The sequence below is a fragment of the Salmo trutta genome, chromosome 12 (genome assembly GCF_901001165.1).
Source record: "Salmo trutta chromosome 12, fSalTru1.1, whole genome shotgun sequence".
Classification (NCBI taxonomy): domain Eukaryota; kingdom Metazoa; phylum Chordata; class Actinopteri; order Salmoniformes; family Salmonidae; genus Salmo; species Salmo trutta.
The window spans coordinates 10,424,222-10,445,241 of NC_042968.1; the positions used below are offsets into that span (position 1 = coordinate 10,424,222).

At 41.4% G+C, this 21,020-nt stretch overlaps 1 protein-coding gene across 1 annotated transcript in view; it reads left to right on the forward strand.

Annotated features, from left to right (window-relative positions):
* Positions 1 to 15,778, forward strand: part of LOC115202912 (cadherin-11-like) — a 74,568-nt gene extending 58,790 nt beyond the window's left edge. The window contains exons 5-12 of the mRNA XM_029767079.1: positions 249 to 416; positions 4,737 to 4,924; positions 7,602 to 7,855; positions 8,289 to 8,425; positions 9,041 to 9,162; positions 9,351 to 9,468; positions 13,434 to 13,685; positions 14,122 to 15,778. Coding sequence (XP_029622939.1) covers positions 249 to 416; positions 4,737 to 4,924; positions 7,602 to 7,855; positions 8,289 to 8,425; positions 9,041 to 9,162; positions 9,351 to 9,468; positions 13,434 to 13,685; positions 14,122 to 14,618 — 1,736 coding nt within the window. The 3' untranslated portion in view covers positions 14,619 to 15,778. The remainder of the gene's footprint in view (positions 1 to 248; positions 417 to 4,736; positions 4,925 to 7,601; positions 7,856 to 8,288; positions 8,426 to 9,040; positions 9,163 to 9,350; positions 9,469 to 13,433; positions 13,686 to 14,121) is intronic.
* The last annotated feature ends 5,242 nt before the right edge of the window (positions 15,779 to 21,020 follow it).

Consider the following 21,020-nt stretch of genomic DNA (forward strand, 5'->3'; position numbering starts at 1 on the left):
CCCTGCTGTTCTGAGCAGTGTTCGGCAGTTTCTATTGAAACAAGCCACTTGTTTTTCCCTTTCGCATATCACACTAATTACCCCAATATTAGAAAAGGAGCCTGATGAATGAGATGGCGATGGCACTTGTCACAATGTGATCTCACGTGTCAGTGATGACCAATCATGCCCTGCTCCTCCCAGTAGGCCTTGCATAGTAGTAGGCTGCTGAAAGGTCACAGGCCATTTTCCTCCTCTCCTGTCCCCAGGGATAATCCGGACTGCTCTGCCCAACATGGACAGGGAAGCTCGGCAGGAATATGACGTCGTCATACAAGCAAAGGACATGGGGGGACACATGGGAGGATTGTCAGGGACAACAGAAGTTAAAATCACCTTGACGGACGTCAACGACAACCCACCGAAGTTCCCTCAGAGTAAGTGAAGAGTCCTGTCTTTCACTTTTTCTGTTTTTTTTTATTTTTCTGTTTTCTAAAGCTAACTTAGACCCTGAGATGGTCTTTCTTCCCATCGTCACTGTCCCTCTCTGCTGAGGTAAGAGCAGCATCATCCACTGGGGACAGGTCTGCTTTTAGCCAGTCTAGCGCTCTCCGAGCTCCTCAAGCCTCAACACTTCAAAATATGGATGGCTGATGGCCCCGGAGGCCATGCAACACACGGTTTGTACAGGGTATAGATGTTAAAGGGGGAGTATTAAAACTTAATTATTAAACCGTTTCATTGCGCTCATAGGAGCTGTGATGACAGCAAGTATCTTAAGCGCGATAAAGAGTTGTGAAATATTAACAGCGTTAATGTCAGTATTTCTGTTCGACAGAGAGGGGGAATGGAGGGGAATTCTTGTAGCTCTAAACCGCGAGCTAAACAGATTTACGTCTCATATAGTAGAAATGGTCCACATCAATTTCCCCCTACTTCTTGAGAGCAGAGCCTGAAGATTTGTCCCAGAGAGCTCCCAATCTATCCCCTGCTATCAGCACTGAGGCTCGGATGTATCCCTGTTAACAGTGGCTCTTGGATGGAAAATTAGCTACATATTTGGGGTAAACTAGTCCTGGGTGGGGTGAGAAACTTCGAAAACTGAGTCAGTGGGCTGACTCAACCACGTGCAATAATGTCAACTCTTTCCCAGATGATGAAAACTGGAACATTGTTCAATAAGTAATGACATACTTTTTTGAGATGACATACACATCAGTATTGTCACATTTTTCAGCCTCTGATATTATGTTAATATTTATTTCCAGCTCTCATGGTCAGAGCCAGTTTTAGACTGGGTGGATTCAGTAACTTTCTCATGAAAAGATCCCATATTTTTTTTTATGTAGTCTGATTGAAGTAGCAGCCCTTTATATGATTAGGCCTTTTTTAAAAGGCTCCTTCCCATGTCAGAGTTATTTTTAAATGCAGCTGAAGCGTTTGGCTCTGAACACTTCAATAGGAGGAGCAGACAGGGCGGAGAGGGCATATGGCCCTACTGCTCTGCCTCGGCCATGGGCAGGTGTATGGGCAGGTGTATGCACCCCTGTAGACACACACACTCACACACATGCAAATACAAGCACAAAACACTGTCTGCTCATGGGCTGTGGCCCTCAGGTGCTGGCCAGCTGAATCTCCACAGGTATCTCTTGTGTTCCATTTATATCTCTCTCGCTCTCTCGCTCTCTCTGTCTCTTTAATTATGTGTAAATGCAGAACAGGTAAAGACACAATGTCTTTCAAAGATGGACCACGCCATTTATTCATTATAACAGTAAAACGCTGTAGAATGCACAGTAAAATACCATAAATGTGTTTTACAGCATTAAAAGCGAATGGAAACACTAGGTTTTAGAACACCAGCTAACTAAATCGCCATATTGGTATTGTTGCATCATCGGTAGGAGAGTTTAGGAATTCCTGAGTTTACTGAGACCATAACCTCTGTGTACATTAATGAACATACTTTGCTGGTGTCAAACCATATATGAAAACATGATACACATTTTGAAAGCTGAGAAACAGCCCTTTCAACTGATATGACATGTGATAACACCACATCAATCAACTGGCAATCAGTCAAATCTTAGAGCATATTTAGTGTTCTTTATTTTGTAAGGATTGATCATCTGAAATCGGAATAGTAATACCTTTTACAGTGAATGAGTTACAGCCTTTTTAGTAAACAGTGGTATTTTTCTAGAATTCTATGGAATGTTCTTTACCAGACACTTTCTTATCTGGATAGTATTTTAAACACATACAGTGAGCTCCAAAAGTATTGGGACAGTGAAAATGTTTTTGTTGTTTTGACTCTGTACTCCTAGCACTTTGTATTTTGACTAGTCCACTGTGACAAAGCTCTTAAAAGAAAAGGAGAAAAAAAGTGAGAATGGGCTCTACCTACATGTATTTATCCTACTGCTTTTACCAAACAAATGTCAATCATAATAAGTGTTATGAACAAAACATTTTCCCTGTCTCAATACTTTTGGAGCTCACTGTAGATGCACCAAAATATATTACAAATGGCATTTAGTCTTACATTTTATGAGGAAAGACATACACAAGTGATATAATATTAATTTAAAAAACTTTATTGAAAGAATACGTTTAGGGGAATACATTGTCTCAATCAAACCTGAAAACAAAGTGCAAGTTACATCATGCTATCATAACCGCAACAGTATATACAACATTACTCTCGGGGGTATTGTCATCAAAATTGAACTGTAATTATAAAATATTACAAGAATAAGGTATATAATAACAATAATTGGCTTTTACAACTTCAATTTCTTCTAACATACATTACACAACCCTATAGCCTAATACAGGAAGAGTCAGAATTAAAGGCATGCAAAGAGAAGGGAATCGACCAGTGACAATCTGAGCTACTGGGTGAAGACTAGGAGCCTCTTTACTAGTACCTAGCTACAGTTGAAGTCGGAAGTTTACATACACTTAGGTTGGAGTCATTAAAACTCATTTTTCAACCACTCCACACATTTCTTGTTAACAAACTATAGTTTTGGCAAGTCGGTTAGGACATCTACTTTGTGCATGACACAAGTCATTTTTCCAACAATTGTTTACAGACAGATTATTTCACTTATAATTCACTGTGTAACAATTCTAGTGGGTCAGAAGTTTACATACACTAAGTTGACTGTGCCTTCAAACAGCTTGGAAAACTCCAGAAAATGATGTCATGGCTTTAGAAGCTTCTGATAGGCTAATTGACATAATTTGAGTCAATTGGAGGTGTACCTGTGGATGTATTTCAAAGCCCACCTTCAAACTCAGTGCCTCTTTGCTTGACATCATGGGAAAATAAAAAGAAATCAGCCAAGACCTCAGAAAAAAATGTGTAGACCTCCACAAGTCTGGTTCATCCTTGGGAGCAATTTCCAAACGCCTGAAGGTACCACGTTCATCTGTACAAACAATAGTACACAAGTATAAACACCATGGGACCACGCAGCCGTCATACTGCAAAGGAAGGAGACATGTTCTGTCTCCTAGAGATGAACGTACTTTGGTGCAAAAAGTGCAAATCAATCCCAGAACAACAGCAAAGGACCTTGTGAAGATGCTGGAGGAAACAGGTACAAAAGTATCTATATCCACAGTAAAACGAGTTCTATATCGACATAACCTGAAAGGCCGCTCAGCAAGGAAGAAGCCACTGCTCCAAAACCACCATAAAAAAGCCAGACTAGTCAGATTGCAACTGCACATGGGGACAAAGATCGTACTTTTTTGAGAAATATCCTCTGGTCTGATGAAACAAAAATAGAACTGTTTGGCCTAATGACCATCGTTATGTTTGGAGGAAAAAGGGGGAGGCTTGCAAGTCGAAGAACACCATCCCAACCGTGAAGCACGAGGGTGGCAGCATCATGTTGTGGGGGTGCTTTGCTGCAGGAGGGACTGGTGCACTTCACAAAATAGATGGCATCATGAGGTAAGAAGATTATGAGGATATATAGAAGCAACATCTCAAGACATCAGTTAGGAAGTTAAAGTTTGGTTGCAAGTGGGTCTTCCAAATGGACAATGACACCAAGCATACTTCCAAAGTTGTGGTAAAATGGCTTATGGACAACAAAGTCAAGGTATTGGAGTGGCCATCACAAAGCCCTGACCTCAATTCTATAGAAAATTTGTGGGCAGAACTGAAAAAGCGTGTGCGAACAAGGAGGCCTACAAACCTGACTCAGTTACACCAGCTTTGTCAGGAGGAATGGGCCAAAATTCACCCAACTTATTGTGGGATGCTTGTAGAAGGCTACCTGATACGTTTGACCCAAGTTAAACAATTTTAAGGCAATGCTACCAAATACTAATTGAGTGTATATCAACTTCTGACCCACTGGGAATGTGATGAAAGAAATAAAAGCTGAAATAAATCATTCTCTCTTCTATTATTCTGACATTTCACATTCTTAAAATAAAGTGGTGATCCTAACTGACCTAAGACAGGGAATCTTTACTAGGAATAAATGACGGGAACTGAGCATAAATGCCTTTGGCTAAGGCATATGTAAACTTCCGACTTCAACTGTATATACAGCTGCTCCCACAGTGACAGGGATAGGCAGGGGCTTATTTAAAACGAGATTACATGAACGTAGTGAAAAGTTGGGTGAATGCTCTTCTGTACCTCGGAGTCAAACCAGGCATCAGGCATCGACTACAAGTGTGAATGATATTTTCTTAGTTGTAACAGTTTCTATTGTTTCTGCCCACAGGTGTATACTCCATGTCCGTTTCAGAGGACAAGGTTTCGGGTGAGGAGGTGGGCCGTCTGAAGGCTAAAGATCCAGATCTGGGCGAGAATGGACTTGTGTCATATCGTTTCATCGAGGGCGATGGGATGACTGTGTTTGAGATTACCACCGACACTGACACCCGTGAGGGTGTTATCAAACTGAGAAAGGTGAAAAGGGAGTGAGGGCGATTTACTATTCCATAAACATTGTGGAGGAATGAAGGGAATGTGGGAGACAGTGCATAGGGTCGTCTGCATTGAATCGCCTTTTTTTGCTACTGCCCTTTCACTAACATTCTGAGGACTAAAATGCTAGCATCAGTACTTGACATTACTTGACACACCGGTGTGTGTCTGTGCGTGTTTGAACGTGTAAAGCTGGCTATGTGCAATTTATGTTTGGTAGAGAGAGAAAGAGAGGGAGAAAGAAAGTCTGAGACTGAAGCACACACTGAGCAGTGGCGAGAGAGAGGAGTGATTTTTCACCGTTCCACTCTGTGATTGCAATGACACCGCTTCAGTTTCTTATTACGAGCATTGACTTTCATGGCTGGTTCTCTGGGAGAGGAATCTCATCTAGGCAGTCTGACTGTGGGTCGGCTGCTAGCGTGGAGCTGCAGCTCTGCTGTGCTCCAGGGCTGGGATTATGCCGACATTTACCGACCTGGAGAGGTCAGCCTTGCACTGCACCATGCCTGGGCTGCCTCTAGGTACTCACTGGCACCACTGCGCCTGGAGCTGCCTGCCTGCCATGGTTAGGCTTAGCCGGGCCTCCAGAGGGGAGAGAGAGAGAGAGAGAGGCGCAGCTTCCCTCCTTAGTCCCTACGCAGCAGCAGCAGCAGCCTAGACGGAGCATTGCCACCTGGTGGCGCTTTATTATTTAAAATCCCTCAACTGTCTTTCACAGCACAGGCTCCCTCACACTCAGAGATCAGCAGCAATCTCACTCACGGTCCTCTCTACTCCTCTCCAAAAATAACACAACTCAGAGAGGAAGGCCTTTGCATTCTCAAGGGTTTACGCAAGCTGGGTAATTTTGGCAGTTCTGTGGAGTGTGAGTACCAGTGCTGAAAAAGGGCGCTGTTCTATTAATCATGGCTGGGGATTATATCAGGTAAGCCACGACAGCGGCCACTGAAATGCGGGAAACGGGCATGTAAACAACTTCCTCTATGGCCACATGAACCCAAGTGGGATCAGACTTCGCTGCTCAGTGCATATCCCCCCTCATTTCCATAACAGAGAGGTGCAAGAATAATAAGTCTTATGAACGCCGGATAATAGAAATTGTATCTGGGGAAAGTGGAAGAATTGAATCAGGGGAAATAATGGTTTGATGCTGAGTAGAGAGGGTGGTGGGGGGTGTAATTCTCAAACAGTGTTTGGCTATCTCAAATTCCAGGACCCAGGTCCCCAAATGAGACCATTCTGTCTGCTGATTAGGCTGGGTGTGGTGTGTGTGGAGGTGGGGGAGGGGGGGACAATACAGCGTGCCGACAACAATCAGTTTGATGCAGCCCTGCTCTTCTCAATAACATAATGCCGCCACAATACACCTCTTGGGAAATCATCACCTTTTGCTCTTCAAAGCATGTTGAAAATTAAAGTTGAAATTACTGACGGAATTGCCAGAGTTTTAATCAAGTATTCTGTTTCAACTACGGGCTACCAGGCGCAGGCTGAATGCTAAGAGGAAGTCTGGCATTATTGTGAATATTATCTACCGCTGATTAGTTTCAGCAGCAAATTATTAAGTGCCAAAATAAAAGAACAGAGAGAGAGATAGGGAGACAGGGGGGGAGACAGAAAGAAATGGAGAGGGGGGAGAAAGAGAGGTGAGAGAGAGAGAGATAAAGGGAGGGGGGGAAGGGTGAGACAGAGAGCAAGGGGACCACAGCTTCAGGAGACAATGTCAGTGAGAACTGGGTCATGGCTGTTCCTACCACTGACAGCTTCATTAAAGACATGCAAAAAAATACTGAAGGAAAAAGAAAACTGAGATAGGAAAACAACTTCACATCAATCACCACACAGGCAGAGAGAGAGATAAAGTGTGTGTGTTTGTTTGTGTGTGTGCATCCTGGTATGGCGCTCCCTCAACTCCGGTCGGTACTTTAAAGTCTCACTTGGTAATTTGTGCGAGTGAGACAGGGTAATAAGAAAACAGGCAGATGTGTGAAAGCAGTAGGAGGCAGGGTGTAGAGGGATGAGGGTTGTTCACACTAAATGGCCATTAACTATATTTGTGCATAATTGATTTGGGAGTGTCTTTCCATTTTCTTGCAATTAAATGAACTGGTGGGGATTGAGGCTATGACTTAGATAAGGCATTAAACTGAAACAAGGGTCATCTTAGGTTCAAGGACTGAGCAAAGAATGTCTTGGTGTTGTCTCATGCTGACGTTGACCACCACCACTGTCTTATTTTGCAACAGCACCCTCTAGCTAGCATCTCAACTCCATACTGACATTTGATTTGACCCTCTTAGAAAAAAGGCATCTAAATAGGTTCTTCCCGGTAGGAGAACCATTTTTGGTTCTAGGCAGAACCCTTTTGCAGAAGAAAGGGTTCTACATAGAACCTAAAAGGGTTCTACCTGTAACCAAAATGGTTCTACCTGCAACCAAAAAGGGTTCTTTGAAGGGTTCTCCTATGGGGACAACGGAAGAACCCTCCAAGGTTCTAGATAGCAGTGTACAGCTACAGTAAATCATTTTTATGATGCAGTAATTGTATTATAGAAAGAATTACATTGAGACAACCTTCTCATTTTTGTCCCATGATATTAATGATGATATAGTTTGAATGTATTATTACTAAATCCACTCTGCTCCCTCTTTCCAGCCTGTGGACTTTGAGACTAAGAGGGCATACACCCTGAGAGTAGAGGCATCCAATACACACGTGGACCCCCGCTTCATCGCCTGGGGACCCTACAAAGACACAGCCACGGTTAAGGTTATGGTGGAGGACGCAGACGAGCCGCCTGCTTTCATGGAAACTAGCTACAGCTTCGAGGTGGAGGAGAATGCCCCTGATGGGACAGCGGTGGGCCGTGTACACGCTAAAGATACAGACGTGGCTAACAACCCTGTCAGGTAGGCTACTTGGAACACTCTCTGTCACTCTCTGTTACTCATTTGTGTTTGTTTTTAGCGCCGCTGTCAACCCAACCCAGTCCCAGTCTAGTGTTATAATGTATCCTTTCTGTTTTAAATTGCAAATTTTATGTTGATACGTAGATGATTTCAGTTTCAAAGGCCTCATCTCGTCAACATAAAATAGTGCAGGGCCGTACTCAATCAGTAAACAAAAGAAATAGTCTATATTATTTCCTGCTCTGCGGGAGCAAATATTTAATTGAACATGCCGTTTCTTTGTTGTAACTATAAACATTGTTCCATTGAATACATTCATCCAAATAATGCAAACATGCATTCCTACAGCACAAGAATAATTAGGCATTTGTTTTATCTAAGGAACCAGGCCCTGATTGAATACGTGTTTACTTATCATTACTGTTCACTGTAGGTACATGATTCCACGCTACACGGACGTGGAGCAATTCTTCAGTGTCGGCCCGGAGGATGGCATCATCAAGACCACCAGACCGCTGGACCGGGAGACACTACCCTGGCACAACATCTCTGTCAGCGCCACTGAGATTGGTACGCCACCCTCCACCATCCACCTCGGCTTTCAAATTAGAGAGTAGCTGGAAATACCAGAGACGTCATGCCTCCCAATCCAGGAACTGTTGTGTTCCCACCCGGCTCTTATGTGGTCCTAGAGTCGCCACCCCTCAAGATGTTTTTAAGAGAAGATTACCACAAAGTGCCTTTCCAAAAGTGAAATGAGTAGCTAGAGACTACTGCAAAACATCCACCCCCCCCCAAATCAGAAATAAACATCTTTAAGTTGCTGTTCTCTGTCTGTGTGATTCTACTCCACATGATTATGTCTGGTTTTGAAGTATATCTGTCTCAAATATTTCTCTCTCTCCTATCAGGGATAATTTGATGCATCAAAAATGTGTCGGGAACTTTAGAGATCAAGCAGTTCTGTTATATGATGCATGACACTTGTCTGACAGCATCATTTCCCAGCATTCAACAACCTACATCATTTCTTATACAATAAATATGTTCATACTGTGCTGTCTTCTCATTGTGTTTGCAGTGAATTTCAGAGGGAGCTGGTTTTGTTTTCTAGCCAGGCAAATCCCATGTATGCGCACTGAGTCACTAACTTGTTTGTGATTCATTTTTTGTCATTCCGCACAGGGGGACATCACCAAGATACGAAAGTACGTGTCAACATCAAAGTCAAAGATGTGAATGACAACGCCCCCGAGTTTGCCACCCAGAACGAAATCCTAGTGTGTGAAAATGCCTCCCCTGGCAAAGTAAGTCTAATCATTCACAATGTACATTGTACTTTTTCCCAAGTCACATTTAGAAAAGACAGATCTTTATGCATACTAGTAACCACCATGTGCAAAAATATATTTATATTATAGGGATTATATTGAATATGTTCAGTGGTTTGGTGAACTCTGTCTATACTAACTCCTCTGTGTGTTGTTCAACTCAGCTCATAGAGACAGTCAGTGCGGTGGACAAGGATGAGATGGCCCACCGACAGTACTTCCACTTCAGCATCGCCCCAGAGGCTGTCAACAACCACAACTTCTCCCTGAAAGACAACAGAGGTGGGTGGGCTCAAACATTCTATTTCCATCAATGAGAAGAGCGACTTCTGTTTGGACACTTTTACTGTCCTTTATAGTGGCTAGTAGGCACTCCAGTACTCCAGTCAGTGAAATAGAACACACCACTGGGTCTTTTTCCTTCTTTACATCGATTCAGGTTTCTCTACATCCTGATGGCCTTTGCACTGTGTATGCATCGGAAGTGATTCAGCAGATCTTTGTAGACTGAAGTTGGATTTGAAGCTAGATCCCATAGAGCTCCTCCCTTATTAATCACCTACTGGTGTCTCTCTGGCGTCCTAGCCTCTACATCGGTGAACTGCTGCATGTAGGAGACTGAGCCTGTTGGATCAGTTTGCGGAGCAAGGAATTCCATTAGCTATCCCTACATCACACTCTGTCTGATCAGCCAGGGGTGGAGAGGTGAGCGAGAGAGAGAGAGAGAGAGAGAACACCTTTCCTTCTGCCTGCCGTGTTTGGGGGCCTGCCTGGCTGGTGACTCATCCCAGCTGTCCTTAAGCTCAAAGCCCCTTCCAGTCTGCCAGTCACTGTGATGGAGCGGCTGGTTAGGCGAGCTGGTCAGAGAGAGTACCTGTTACATTCCATTTCAACAGATGTGGCACAGTGGTATTTATCCCCAGAGGATGCCATCTCTCATCAGAGGAGAATTACTCATCATGGGAATAGCATTCATCAACCTTGTTGATAAACTCTCGGATTTAAGATAATGAGAAGCAAAAGTTAATCACAGAGTGTTGACTCCATAAAAATGCTTGATTAGACTTGCTTATATCCATAGAGATTGCTCAGGACCATGTGACAAAGCTATTGTAATAACTATGATGGAGACATTCAACAGCTGCTGTGAGTAGTTCAGTCAGCATTGCCATCTTTGAACACACAATTACATGACACTTCTCTTAATGACATGCATCCATCAATATTTTCTTCTATAAACTTAAGCTCTTTTTTTCATCGTCAGCCATTGCTTTAATACTCTTCCCGACCGTGCCGTAATCACAAGCCACTTCCAAGCATATCTGCTTCTGTGATGGAGGAGAATGAATGAGAGGGAATGAATGTGTTAATTGCAGTTTAATGGGATATTTTTTTTATTTTTATCCCAGATAAAGTCATATCAAACTGTTCCAAGCAGTGCTGCAGTGACTATACAGCAGCCAGCATGGCGAGGGCTGGCTCTCTACCCGTTTTATCTGCTTTCATTTTTTCAATATATATTTTTTTACCTTAATTTAACTAGGCAAGTCAGTTAAGAACAAATTCTTATTTACAATGATGGTCTACCAAAAGGCAAAAGGTCTCCTGCGGGGACGGGGGCCTGGGACTAAGAATAAATACAATATAAATATAGGACAAAACACACATCACAACAAGAGAGACAACACAACACTACATAAAGAGAGACCTAAGACAACAACATAGCAAGGCAGCAACACATGACAACAGAGCATGGTAGCAAAACAACATGACAACAACATCGTAGCAACACAACATGGTAGCAGCACAAAACATGGTATAAACATTATTGGGCACAGACAACAGCACAAAGGGCAAGAAGGTAGAGACAACAATACATCACGCAAAGCCACCACAACTGTCAGTAAGAGTGCCTTTGAATGAAGAGATTGAGATAAAACTGTCCAGTTTGAGTGTTTGTAGCAGCTCGTTCCAGTCGCTAGCTGCAGCGAACTGAAAAGAGGAGCAACCCAGGGATGTGTGTGCTTTGGGGACCTTTAACAGAATGACTCACAGAAAGGGTGTTGTATGTGGAGGATGAGGGCTGCAGTAGATATCTCAGATAGGGGGAGGGAGGCCTAAGAGGGTTTTATAAATAAGCATCAACCAGTGGGTCTTGCGACGGGTATACAGAGATGACCAGTTTACAGAGGAGTATAGAGTGCAGTGATGTGTCCTATAAGGAGCATTGGTGGCAAATCTGATGGCCGAATGGTAAAGAACATCTAGCCGCTCGAGAGCACCCTTGCCTGCCTCTCTATAAATTATGTCTCCGTAATCTAGCATGGGTAGGATGGTCATCTGAATCAGGGTTGGTTTGGCATCTGGGGTGAAAGAGGAGCGATTACGATTGAGGAAACTAAGTCTAGATTTAGCTTTAGCCTGCAGCTTTGATATGTGCTGAGAGAAGGACAGTGTACCGTCTAGCCATACTCCCAAGTACTTGTATGAGGTGACTACCTCAAGCACTAAACCCTCAGAGGTAGTAATAACACCTGTGGGAAGAGGGGCATTCTTCTTACCAAACCACATGAGCTTTGTTTTGGAGGTGTTCAGAACAAGGTTAAGGGTAGAGAAAGCTCGTTGGACACTTAAGAAAGCTTTGTTGTAAAGCATTTAACACAAAATCCAGGGGAGAGTTAAAATGAGTGCTTTTCAACAGTCTTTTCAAAAAGCCCACAATATGAGCAGAAAAGATTACAGACACTCTGATTTGTTGGGTTTATCTGGAGGCAAAGCCTCCTTTCAAATGGACAGCTTTCCAATCTACATTTATCAATGTATTTTCTCTGGATTTTCAGAGTTTTGTCGTGTCTGTCTGAGACAGCAGGGGCTATTTCATTTTTTCTTGCACTCTTTTATAACTGCAGATGTAAGAACACTTAATAAGTATAATTTTAAGAAGAAAATATTCATTGGAAGCGGCTTCTTATGAAGCGCTTCTTTCAGCCATACTACCTTGTTCATATAGGATATTTAAGTTCTCATGGCTTTCTACTTCAACCCTTAAGAGATACTCTACCAAGGCAATGATAACCTATGAGGCCGACCTATAAGGAATAGCGGCGGATTCATAGAGCCCATTCACCCTTCCATTCTGTATGCACAATAGCTTTTGTCATGAGAAACCTTTTATGAAAAAAGCTATAGCGGGCTGAGGACACCGCTGTGAGAGAGGGAGGGAAATGACTAAGCCACAAGCACCTAAATTAACTCACTCCATCTCCGTTCTGAGTGCGACCTTGCACGGTGTCAGGAGAGTGCACTTGGCATCCTTCCACCCTCACCCAGCCCCAAGTAAAACCAATACAGCTACCTTCACTGGAGCTTTGATTGCACTTCCAAAAGCTAATAAATGTTCACAATATTACAATAATGTAATATCTGGATATTCACAGCTCATTGCTTTTCCTCCCCGCGGCTATACGTCTGCCTTATGAACTCGTTGGCTAAGTAAAACTCTTCGGTTATAACTATGATCGTGTTAAGCAGTCTGTACAGTCTGTACCTGGAATACAGTGCTTTGCAAAAGTATTCATCCCCTTTGGTGTTTTTCCTATTTTGTTGCATTACAACCTGTGATTTAAATCGATTTTTATTTGGATTTCATGTAACAGACATAGACAAAATAGTCCAAATTGGTGAAGTGAAATTTAAAAAATTACTTGTTTCAAAAAATTCTAAATTCAAAAGAAATGAAAAGTGGTGCGTGCATATGTATTCACCCCCTTTGCTATGAAGCCCCTAAATAAGATCTGGTGCAACCAATTACCTTCAGAAGTCACATAATTAGTTAAATAAAGTCCACCTGTGTGTCTTGGAATGGCCTAGTCAAAGCCCAGACCTCAATCCAATTGAGAATCTGTGGTATGACTTAAAGATTGCTGTACACCAGCGTAACCCATCCAACTTGAAGGAGCTGAAGCAGTTTTGCCTTGAAGAATGGGCAAAAATCCCAGTGGCTAGATGTGCCAAGCTTATAGAGACATACCCCAAGAGACTTGCAGCTGTAATTGCTACAAAAGGTGGCTCTACAAAGTATTGACTATGGGGGGGTGCCTGTTTCACAAGAAAAAATATTTTGCGTCTTTAAAGTGCTAGACATGTTGTGTCTAGCCACTGTATCCCCCCCCCCAAGAGGAGACATTTTAAAGGACCCTCTATTCTCTGTACTTATTCTACTTCTGCTCCCCTCTTGTTCACCACAGACAGCACAGCCAGCATATATGTGACCCGGAGGGGCTTCAGCCGGATGACCCAGGATGTCTACTTCCTTCCCATTGAGATCAACGACAACGGCATCCCTCCCATGAGCAGCACCAACACGCTGACCATCCGAGTGTGCAGCTGTGACAGTAAGGACACCATCCTGTCCTGCAATGTGGAGCCTTACATCCTGCCTGCAGGCCTCAGCACCGGAGCTCTCATTGCCATACTCGCTTGTATCGTCATTCTCCTGGGTGAGCATCAGCACTAAAAAAAACATCAACTTGCATTCAATCTGTTGTTGATCTAATATTTAACTCATGTTTGATATTTTATACCATCCTGAGTGGTGCTTGTCCTTAATGTTTTCAGAATAGTTTTAGGTATTTATGGGCAGATGCCTGACAGAGTATTAATAGTGTGCGTTTTGATTATTTATACAGGCTCGATTGATTATTTAACTTGCAATTAATACTGTTTAAAAATGTTGACAGATTCATACCACCTGTAATTCAACATACTGTATATTTTTGCACTTTTAATCCAAATTATGTGCAGCTGTGATTTTTTTTTCCCACATCTGTCAAAGCGTGGCTAATTAGGGAATTTGATATGCTAAAGGTATTTAAAAGAGCTGTAAGAGCTAGAGGTTCTGCATGATTGGCTGATTTGATATGTTTCTCATGGCAGCGATCGTGGTGCTGTTTGTGGCACTGCGTCGTCAGAAGAAGGAGCCACTCATCGTCTTCGAGGAGGAAGACATCCGTGAGAATATCATCACCTATGATGATGAAGGCGGTGGAGAGGAGGACACAGAGGCCTTCGACATTGCTACACTACAGAACCCTGACGGTGCCAACGGCTTCCTACCCCGTAAGGACATCAAGCCTGAGCTCCAGTACCCGATGAGGCCTGGCGGGGGCCCCGTGGCCAACAGTGTGGACGTGGATGATTTCATCAAGACCCGCATTAACGACGCAGACAGCGACCCCACGGCCCCGCCTTATGACTCCATCCAAATCTATGGCTATGAGGGCCGGGGCTCCATCGCTGGATCCCTCAGCTCGCTGGAGTCGGTGACCACAGATTCAGACCTAGACTACGACTACCTCCAAAGCTGGGGCCCGCGCTTCAAGAAGCTGGCCGACCTTTACGGCACCAAAGACTCCGCTGATGACAACTCTTAACGTTCACCCATTTCCCCAACCATCTCCTTACGCCCTTTCTCCAACCCTCCACTGACTTTGTGTGGTGCTTGAAGTTTACTATAAGTATACCACAAGCATTTTTATTTATAGTAAACTTTGTTATTCGTACGTGTAAAGTATACTTGCAGTATACTAGATACCTGTTGGGGATGTTTGGTAAGGAAGGACAGATGGTATTGAGGAGGTGGAGACAAAAGAGCGAGAGAGAGAGAAAGATAAAAAACTGAAAAACTAAACAAAAACAAAAAATCACCTCTGTGGGATGTACTGGTGTGAATGAAAAATGAAGACATGCTTAATGTTTGTGGTGAGAGATCAAATAACACTTGGTATTTCACTTTTTTAGTCATTTTGTAGGTTACTACGGTTTGGGGTTGGAATGTGGGTCACAGAGAGACATGTAATTGTTGATACTGTGAATGAGCTCACAAAGGAGAAGAGAAAATTGTTGCCTTATATCAATGAAAAACCTATGAGAAAACAGTAACAGCAAACTGAGACTGGTCGCTCCTGTAGCACCTCCCTCTTCCTGAGGAAGATGGATTCAACAAAAACAGAGACAGTGTTTTTTCACAAATCCAGAGAAAAATCCCCCCTTTCAGCCCAATTTCACCAATGATCAATCACAAGGAAAGACCTGTGAGCTCAAAAATCGCCTTAAGTAATGGACTTTCTTGCATCACAGTGCATTTTTTGCAACTTGAAAAATATATCCTAAAGCAAGCTGAAGTCCATATAACGTATGTACAGAACAATGTGCAAATATGTCTCTTGAGGATCAAACTTGCGCCTATTGGTTCTTGTAAATCAATTTTTTTTATTATGTTATTATGATTTCTGATTTTTTTTTTGTTCTCTTTCATTTTTTTTTTCTTTGTTTTTGGCGTATTTTTTCTCCCTCGTTGAGAAAATAGCAATCTGTCCTGTCGTAGTGAATAATGCCTAATTTCTATGTCGAATTTATGGTACCTATTTGTAAAATGTTCTTATTTTAGTACACATGCAGATATCAGTATTTCAACATGTTAGAAAGTGTTACAGCATCACACTTATATTTTATGAACATTGTACTGTTGCTTTATTATGTGCTTCTATCTAAGAAGCGAAAAACTTTGAAATAAATGCTTTTTATAAAATGATTGATGACGTTAATAAATCTGTAAGAGCAAAAGAGCAATCTGTTCTTTCCCTAGAGGTGATCTATGTTATGATACTGAACGGTGTCTACTGGATGATGCTGGGAGGACTTAGAGCAATAACGGAGGTCAACATACAGTAGCAAACTGTGACACAGAACAACCAGTGACACCATGAACATGCACACACATGCACACACACACTGCCCACACACACACTGCACATTAATGTACAGAGCTTTTCACTGGTATGGACCCAGCAGTCAGTGTTCACATTGACCATTTCCTGAGATGAACGTATCTCTCCCAGGGTTGCTCCATAGTGAACTTATTCAACCTCTCCAAGGGATGCTTCCCAGCTAAAGGTCAATGTGCACTTTAACACTAAAAAAAGCCAGACCTGGATGGACCTTTGAGACAGCAACATTATAACAGTCTAATAAGTACATTTCATATATAGTGCCTTCAGAAAGTATTCACACCCTTTGACTTTTTACACATTTTGTTGTGTTACAGTCTAAACTTAAAATGTATTACATTTAGAATATTTGTCACTAGCCTACACACAATACCCCATAATGTCAAAGTGGAATTATGTTTTTTGAAATGTTTACAAATTGATTAAAATGAAAAGCTGAAATGTCTTGAGTCAATAAGTATTCATGTCTTAAGTCAATAAGTATTCAACCCCTTTGTTATGGCAAGCCTAAATAAGTTTAGGGTTAAAAAAATTTTTTAAATCACATAATGAGTGTTTAACATGTTTTTTTGAATGACTACCTCATATCTGTACCTTACACATACAAGTATATGTAAGGTCCCTTAGTTGAGCAGTGAATTTCAAACACAGATTCAACCACAAAGATCAAGGAGGTTTTCCAATGCCTCGCAAAGAAGGGTGTCTATCGGTAGAAAAAAGCAGACACTGAATATCCCTTTGAGCATGGTGAAGTTATTCATTACACTTTGGGTGGTGTATCAATACACCAGGTCACTAGAAGGTTTAATGGTAGCGATAGGTCAAAACTAAGGATGGATCAACAACATTGTAGTTACTCCACAATAATAATATAATTGACAGAGTGAAAAGAAGGAAGCCTATACAGAATACAAATATTCCAAATTATGCATCCTGTTTACAAGGCACGAAAATAAGAACACAATAAATCTGGCATAGAAATGAACTAGAAATAATCCAGCACAACACATCACTGAGTACCACTCTTCATATTTTCAAGCATGGTGGTTGATGCATCATGTTATGGGTATGCTTGTCAATGGCAAGGATGAGGGAGTTTTTTATAATGGATTAGAGCTAAGCAAAGGCAAAATCCTAGAGGAAAACCTGGTTCTGTCTGCTTTCCAACAGACACTGGGAGACAGTGTCAGTAGGACAATAACCTAAAACACAAGGCCAAATATACACTGGAGTTGCTTACCAAAACAATATAGAATGTCTCTGAGTGGCCTAGTTACAGTTTTGACTTAAATTGTCTTGAAAATATATGGCAAGACTTGAAAATGGCTGTCAAACAATGTGCAACAACCAACTTGAAAGAGCTTAAAGAATTTTTTTAATAATAATCTGTCCAGATGTGCAAAGCTCTTAGAAACAAATCCAGAAAGACTAATCGCTGTCAAAGGTGTTTCTAACATGCATTAACTCAGGAGGTTGAAAACATATTAAATCAAAATATATTAGTGTTATATTTTTTTGATTTGTTTACAAATGTTCTAATTTTTCGTAGATTGTTGACAAAAAAGGACAATTAAATAAATGTTTATCCCACTTTGTAACACAACAAAATGTGTAAAAAGTCAAGGGGTGTTAATACTTTCTGAAAGCACTGTGTAACACAAATAATCATTTGTTTGTGTTTATGAAGGTCTGGGGTAACATTAGAAGACACTAGCCATTTCATTACCATGTGTGGAGCACATGGAACAGCGGTTATTCTTGGAAATTATATTTTGCTTTGATTAATACTGTTTGAGGTCGGTTCGGTTTCGGTTAGATTATATTAAAACATTTCTGGTTTCTGATTTCGGTTCAGATAATTATTTTTAAACATAAAATGCATTATGAAATAATGACATTAAAATGATTTTAGAGCTTTTTATTGATAATTCCAAAGCCAAAAATAGTGAACATTCAAATGCCAAAACATAAAAAATATTCAATTGTCTCCTTAGGTATACATCCACATTAGGTATACATCAATAAAAAATAGTAAATAACTATGAAATAATACACATTTTCAGTGCTTATGTTACTTATTTTTTATATGATTACTTATTATTTTTCATTCCTTTAGTCATCCTATTTAGCTAGGCTAATCTGCTTATTAAGCATGCTGTATAGTTGTCAGACAAAATCATTTGACTAGTTATGGTCATTGTAGTTAATTACCGTGTTCAAGCGCTGAACTACAGTACCAGTAAAAAGTTTGGACACACCTAATCATTCAAGGGTTTTTCATTGTTTTTACTATTTTCTACATTGTAGAATAATAGTGAAGACATCAAAACAAGGGAAAAACACATATGGAATCATATAGTAACCAAAAAAAGTGTTAAACAATCAAAATATATTATATATTTGAGATTCTTCAAATTAGCCACCCTTTGCCTTGATGACAGATTTGCACACTTGGCATTCTCTCAAACAGCGTCATGAGGTAGTCACCTGGAATGCATTTCAAATAACAGGTGTGCCTTGTTAAAAGTTCATTTGTGGAATTTCAGTTGTGTTGTGACAAGGCAGGGGTGGTGTACAGAAGATAACCCTATTTGGTAAAAGACCAAGTCCATATTATGGCAAGAACAGCTCAAATAAGCAAAGAGAAATGACAGTCCATCATTACATTAAGACATGAAGGTCAGTCAATCCTGTCAAGGACTTTGAAAGTTTCTTCAAGAGCAGTCACAAAAACCATCAAGCGCTATGATGAAACTGGCTCTCATGAGGACTGCCACAGGAAAGGAAGACTCAGAGTTACCTCTGCTGCAGAGGATAAGTTAGAGTTACCAGCCTCAGAAATTGCAGCCCAAATAAATGCTTCAAAGAGTTCAAATAACAGACACATCTCACCCTCAACTGTTCAGAGGAGACTGCGTGAATCAGGCCTTCATGGTCGAATTGCTGCAAATAAACCACTTCTAAAGAACAACCAATTAGAAAAAGAGATTTGCTTGTGCCAAGAAACACGAGGAATGGAAATTATACCGGTGGAAATCTGTCCTTTGGTCTGATGAGTCCAAATGTGAGATTTTTGGTTCCAACCGCCATGTCTTTGTGAGACGCAGAGTAGGTGAACGGATGATCTCTGCATGTGTGGTTCCCACCGTGAAGCATGGAGGAGGTGTGATGGTGAGGGGGGGGGCATTGCTGGTGATACTGTCTGTGATTTATTTAGTATTCAAGGCACACTTAACCAGCATGGTTACCAACGCATTCTTCAGCAATATGCCATCCAATCTGGTTTGTGCTTAAAGGGACTATCAGTTGTTTTTCAATGGGACAATGACCGAAAACACACCTCCAGGCTGTTTAAGGGCTATTTGACCAAGAAAGAATGATGGAGTGCTGCACCAGATGACCTGGCCTCCACAGTCACCCGACCTCAACCCAATTGAGATAGTTTTGATTTGTTTAACACTTTTTGGTTTACTACCTGATTCCATGTGTTATTTCATAGTGTTGATGTCTTCACTATTATTTTACAATGTATAAAATTGGTGAATGGAGACCAAGGTGCAGCGTGTATAATGCTCATTCTTTGATTTTTTTACGAAAACACTTCAACAACAAAACAAGAAAACGACCAACAACAGTCCTGTCAGGTACTCTAGACTAAACGGAAACAACCACCCACATAACCCCATGAAAAACAGGCTGCCTAAGTATGGCTTCCAATCAGAGACAAAGATAGAGACAGCTGCCTCTGATTGGAAACCATACCTGGCCACAACATAGAAAATGACAACATAGAGTGAAACTCTAGACAACCCACATAGAAAACAGAAAACCCAAAACACATAGACGAAACACCCCCCTGTCACGCCCTGACCAATCTACGAGGGAAAAATGACCTCATACCAGGGTCAGGACGTGACAAAAATAGTACAAATAAAGAAAAACCCTTGAATGAGTAGGTGTGTCCAAACTTTTGACTGGTACTGTATGTGTCTTGAATAGACTTATTTGGGAAAGGTCAAGGACAGAGGGGGCATGACTTTAAAAATGGCAGAGATACTTCCATTTTAAATTCATATGCAGTCAAAATGACTGCCTCTGCATATCTAGTGTTACAAAACAATGGCAAAGAGAGTGGGAATAAAATGTTACTTCCCTCCACCTGAATGAGGCTTACAACGAATTTCCCCTGGGAGGTAACTGGAGGTAAACAGAAACTCAACCTCCTCTAAAACCCCCGACCCCACCCCTAGCTGAGTCTCAAACTCCTACTGCTCCCCTACCTGAGTCTGGCGGGAGCCTGGGAATCAGCCTCTGATGGAGGGGCAACACACTGAGAAACACTCAGTTACTCTAACAGGGACCTTGCTAAAGTGAGTGAGAAAAGCACTGTGTGAGCCTTTTGACCTTGGAATTACTGTAGTTATAAACTCTAAGGTGTGTACTTCAATATCATGGTTGTTTGGGATATATATATATTTCCCCAGTGTTATCATTGCCATTGGGCTTTGCATTATAATCTTAAAGCCACAATATGTAACTTTTTGGACGACCTGAGTTAAATATCTGTCATTCTCTTTGACGACAAGTCTAAGAAGCTCTAAGAAGATTTGTTCAATATGCGCTATTTCTATGCTTCCCGTTCTTAAGTTTTGTTTTTGTGCATTTTACTTTTGCTTTTGTACACCAGCTTAAAATACAATATTTATGGTTATGTAAAAAATATTTCACAGCGGTTTAGATGGTACAATGATTCTCTACTCAATGACTGCTTGTTTTGTCACATAAACAGAATTTAGGAAAACTATTGGCAGAGCGATATCTGCATAATGCACCTTTAAGTGTGCAAGATTACCTTTGACCCATTTTCTTTTTAGAGCAAAAACAAGGCCAGCATATCAAGCTGTATCCAGAATGAAGACAGCAGCAGAGCAAATTTAATCAGGGTGATATTGCTTTTGTCATGTTTCCTTTAAGCCTTAACCACAGTCATCTTGTCAGAGTGGATGATAACATGAGAGTAATCTGAAATGTACAAGCGGCATGAGA